Here is a 4,432-nt window from a genome sequence, read left to right on the forward strand (position 1 = left end):
AAAACGTAATTACCTTTTACATATAAATCTTATTTTTTTAAATATGTTTGAGAATAAAAATGATGAAGAAATGGTGAAATTTTATTTCGGTAGTGTTTATACTGTAGTTACTGATACATCATTTTATTTACATTAATAAATGTATTTTTAATAAAACAGCTGTAAATGGCCATAACTCTGTGATTCCACTTATCAATCACCTCACCCTGTTTTCTTGAATATAACAATACAAATTTAATTCTGGAAGATTTTTTTACAATGCTAGCAATTCCATGGAATAATCAAGGGGTGCTTCTATAATGACTAATCACATATATACAGGAAGAGTATTGAGTTATTAATTCTGTGTTTTTATTGTCTCTAGGACGGTTACTATAAAAGTGGTTTGATGGAAAAACCAAATATTTTTAATATGGATCCAGATCAGCGGGCTGATCCAGGAATTTTCTCTTACTTTCTTTATCATTGTGAGACAGGGCATCTTTCAACATTTCTTTAATTTGTCAGTGAGTAATTAATGAACCTTTATAAGTAAAATCTAGCAAGTCTATGGGACTGATATTTATGAGAGTGTTACCTTTGACTGTTGGGCCTTGGAGGAGGTATGTGCTCTACCCAGCGCCAGTCAAAGTATTTCATGAGCTGCACCAGACCAATGACTTGGAAGCGGTCACTGGGCACAGTTCTGAAGAATGTAGGGAACTTCCTTTTGTCACTCAAGCAAGCACAAGTGGAGAAATAGTGCAGTTGTAGTGGCTTATAGTGGAGCCTGTTTCTTGACACTTTTTATTTGTCTGTTCCACTGCAGCCAATTTAATTAACTATTATAAGTGTGAATATTTCTGTTGAATGTGTTTAAATTCTACCTTCAAAATCAATCTAATGAAATCTCAGACACTGCTTACACTCAGTGGAGTTGATGAATAAAAATGAGGAAGACTTGATTCGATTAAACACATCACAACTTATAGTTTACTACAATATCTGTCAAGCTGTGAAAATATTTTATTTGCAGTTAACTCAACACCTTTAAAACTACAGCTCAAAGATTCTTTGGTGGTATTTTTCCCATCAAATGTCTCTTTGAGTTATGTTCTGGCCTGAATAGGATAATGTAGCATTTTGGAACAAAAATGCATATCAGCAAGCCAAAGCTGGAGGCCAGAATAGCAAATATCTCCACAGCCACAGTGAACTTCCCAGGAGAGCTGACATATGCCGGGATGAATGTGATCCAGACTGCACAGAATATCAACATGCTGAAGGTGATCAGTTTGGCCTCATTAAAGCTGTCTGGCAGCTTCCTGGCAAAAAAAGCAAGAATGAAACACAAGAGAGCAAGAAGTCCGATGTAACCCAGCACAGCCCAGAACCCGACAGCTGACCCCAGAGCGCACTCTAAGATGATCTTATCTTTATAGTATTTCATGTTCATCCTTGGAAACGGAGGGTTTGTTGTGAGCCAAAGTACACAAATTACAACCTGAACCAGGGTGAAACTCAGAACACTGAGCCTCTGCTGTGCAGGACCGAACCATTTCATCATATCTGTGCCTGGAAGTGTCGCCCTGAAGGCCATTAACACCACTATAGTTTTCCCCAGAACACAAGAGATGCAGAGGACAAAGGTGATGCCGAACGCAGTGTGTCGCAGCATGCAGGACCACTCAGAGGGCCGGCCAATGAAGGTGAGGGAGCACAGGAAGCACAGAGTCAGGGAGAATAGCAGCAGGAAGCTCAGCTCGGAGTTGTTGGCTTTAACAATGGGAGTCTCTTTATGAGTCATAAAAATGATTGATATCAGTAGAGATAAAAATATGCCCACACAACCAAATCCAGTTAAAAGTGCCCCCATGATCTCTTTGTAGGAGAGGTACTCAGTCGGCTTCGGGAGACACTGGTCTTTCTTTTCATTCGGCCAAAGTTCAGGTGGACAGATCAAACAGTCGGGAGAATCTAACAGTGGAGATAGAGAGAGAGATTTTAAATCATGCATTTCATTCCTTTATATTGTTTCTACTGCAAACATGAATGAATTCAATTTCTGTCTCACTTGTCTCATTACTAATTGATCCCTCGGGGCACTCAAAGCAGTCAAAGCAGCACACAGGTTTATGCTTGGTTATCGCCTTTCGAGTCCCTGGGGGACATGGCTCTCTGCAAACAGACCTCGGCACCTGATTAGAGAAAACACAACGTGTGAACATTTCTAAATACACTATAGGAAAACAATATAATTTAGCTGGGAGAATTATTAGACAGATGGTCACTTCACCTGCATACTGTTTCCTCCCCAAACTATCCTGGTGTTGTCTTTTAGTTGGAATTTCTCCCCCTCTGGAAGAGACGTGTCAAATTGACCGATGTTTACGATCTCAACAGAGCCGTCATCTTTTATTTGCCAGTTAACTAAGTCATACTGGGCAACTGAGTCTCCATTTTCATCAAAGAAAACCTTGGCCCCACTCTGTGTTGTGAAGTTCACAAACTTAATGTGCTCCAACACCTGTAAGAGGACAATCAGGACAATTCAGCATATTTCTGAGAAACCAATACGATATGTAGCTAATATTAAAATGTTTAAGTTTTTGCATTAACATCAAGGTAAGGATATCATTAATATTAAGTATCTTATGCCTGAGTAAATATACCATAACTTACTAATTTAGGCTGAACTTGGTCTTTAGTCACGCAGGACTTTCCAGTGGTTGGATTTGAGCCGTTGTGACATTGCAGTAGTGCGTGAATAGCATATGCCACAGAGTAGACAGCTTTGTACAAATTATTCTCTGCCCTAAAATGTGTCACGTCTGTGTAGTCAGTGGAGACTGTGCTGAGATCTTCTCTGCCAGTACACGTAGCAGAAGTATTTGACGGAGAGAAGCTGCAATCAAAGAACGACTCCCAAAAATCTTTAACTATAGCACTTTGTGGTTCGTCAGAGGGCTTAAAGCTGAGTAAGAATTCACCAAGACCTGGGATGGGGGCCTGAGGGAGGGCGAAGCCCATCGTCCCCTGCAAAAGGTTCTTTCTCCCATCAGAAGCCAGGTCTGTTTGAGTGATCCAAGCCTCACTGCCAACCCATTGCTTTCCAGTGATATTATACTTATTTATTTCTGACAAAAACGATTTGGTGGGGGCTAAGGGCATAAACAAGAGGACCACCTTGGACGAGGATTTCCTCAGAGCCTCCACAGTAGCAAGAAATTTTACATTTGTATCTGAGTGAAGTAACCGGTATTCAACACATATGCCCTCTTTTTTTGCTTCCTTTGCAAATGCCGTTGTACCTTCGTCTGAGTACAAGCCCGTACTATAAATAATCCCCACCCAGCGCCAGTCAAAGTATTTCATGAGCTGCACCAGACCAATGACTTGGAAGCGGTCACTGGGCACAGTTCTGAAGAATGTAGGGAACTTCCTTTTGTCACTCAAGCAAGCACAAGTGGAGAAATAGCTCACCTTCAAAGAAAGAAAACATGTTAACCACAACTAGGCAGAATAAATGTTCTTCAAAGATGGAAACATGAGTAAACCCCAGTTATTTTCCAATCACCTCTCCTCACCTGTGGAATGGATAGCGGGCTGAGTATTGTGTTTATATCTTTGCTCACTCCGGAGGAGGAATGGCCCAGGAGAGTCTGTATCTGATCTGCACAGCCCTTTGAGTCCTCTCCGTTTACGGCTTCCACTACTGCTCGAATCAGGTTCTCACTCCCACAGCCACTGTACAGCCTGTAGCCCAGACTCAATCCAGGAAGGAGCTTAGAATCTCTGTTGATCTCCTCCACTGTAAACATCACTATCCTGGCAAATTTCAGTTCCCTGTCATCCAGCCTACACACAGTGTTAGCTTGTTATTAATAAATGACATTAGAGCTGATCACATTTACACACAAAACAAACAGGTTTTACCACACATTCACTTACTTTTCGCAGTATGTATACGGCAATGAGTGGTAGCCATTGTCAATCAATTTGCGTATAATAGACAAATCAAAAACTCCTCCGATAATGAGATCACCATCTTTAGAAAACTCTTTGAACCCTGTTTGCCCAATCATTTTGCATGTTTGTTTTTCTGACTTTATACCTCCCAGCAGAGTGAAGAGGATACAAGTGATCCAACCCATCACGAGTCTCCCTATTCTCCGACGAGGCAACTCTGACCTGGGAACTGACCCTTATAGTGTTTCTTTGTACCATGAGAGAAGAATCAACAGCCAATGTGAACGTACTCCCAATTCCCCTGAGATTATTCTCAACGCACTACTGCACTTCTAAAAAAACCTGCCCAATGACTGTCATGTAGGAGACAGAACTCAATAACTGTTACCTCTGAGGATCTGCACAGGATTGTAAAATAAAAAATACATTGTCAAGAGGATAAACGCTCCACTTCCTGCATGTGGTCAGATTTATATTCATGGCC

At 41.0% G+C, this 4,432-nt stretch overlaps 1 protein-coding gene across 1 annotated transcript; it reads right to left on the bottom strand.

The window, feature by feature from the left end:
- Positions 1–1,042: 1,042 nt before the first annotated feature.
- LOC128439688 (extracellular calcium-sensing receptor-like) lies at positions 1,043–4,064 on the bottom strand. The gene is made up of 6 exons (XM_053422079.1): positions 3,931–4,064; positions 3,567–3,837; positions 2,677–3,462; positions 2,276–2,506; positions 2,054–2,177; positions 1,043–1,956 (listed from the first exon to the last, which is right to left on the bottom strand). The coding sequence occupies exons 1-6, from the start codon at positions 4,062–4,064 to the stop codon at positions 1,043–1,045; spliced, it is 2,460 nt and encodes an 819-aa protein (XP_053278054.1).
- Between the last annotated feature and the right edge of the window lie 368 nt (positions 4,065–4,432).

The sequence above is a fragment of the Pleuronectes platessa genome, chromosome 5, assembly GCF_947347685.1.
Source record: "Pleuronectes platessa chromosome 5, fPlePla1.1, whole genome shotgun sequence".
Classification (NCBI taxonomy): domain Eukaryota; kingdom Metazoa; phylum Chordata; class Actinopteri; order Pleuronectiformes; family Pleuronectidae; genus Pleuronectes; species Pleuronectes platessa.

Bases quoted from the DNA above. Each gene is read 5' to 3' on its own strand.
- LOC128439688 (XM_053422079.1), bottom strand. From the start codon at position 4,064: ATGATTGGGCAAACAGGGTTCAAAGAGTTTTCTAAAGATGGTGATCTC. The intron at 3,838-3,930 runs GTAAGTGAATGT...CACTGTGTGTAG, and splicing joins CCGTATACATACTGCGAAAA to GCTGGATGACAGGGAACTGA. The intron at 2,178-2,275 runs GTGAAGTGACCA...TTCTCTAATCAG, and splicing joins GGGGAGGAAACAGTATGCAG to GTGCCGAGGTCTGTTTGCAG.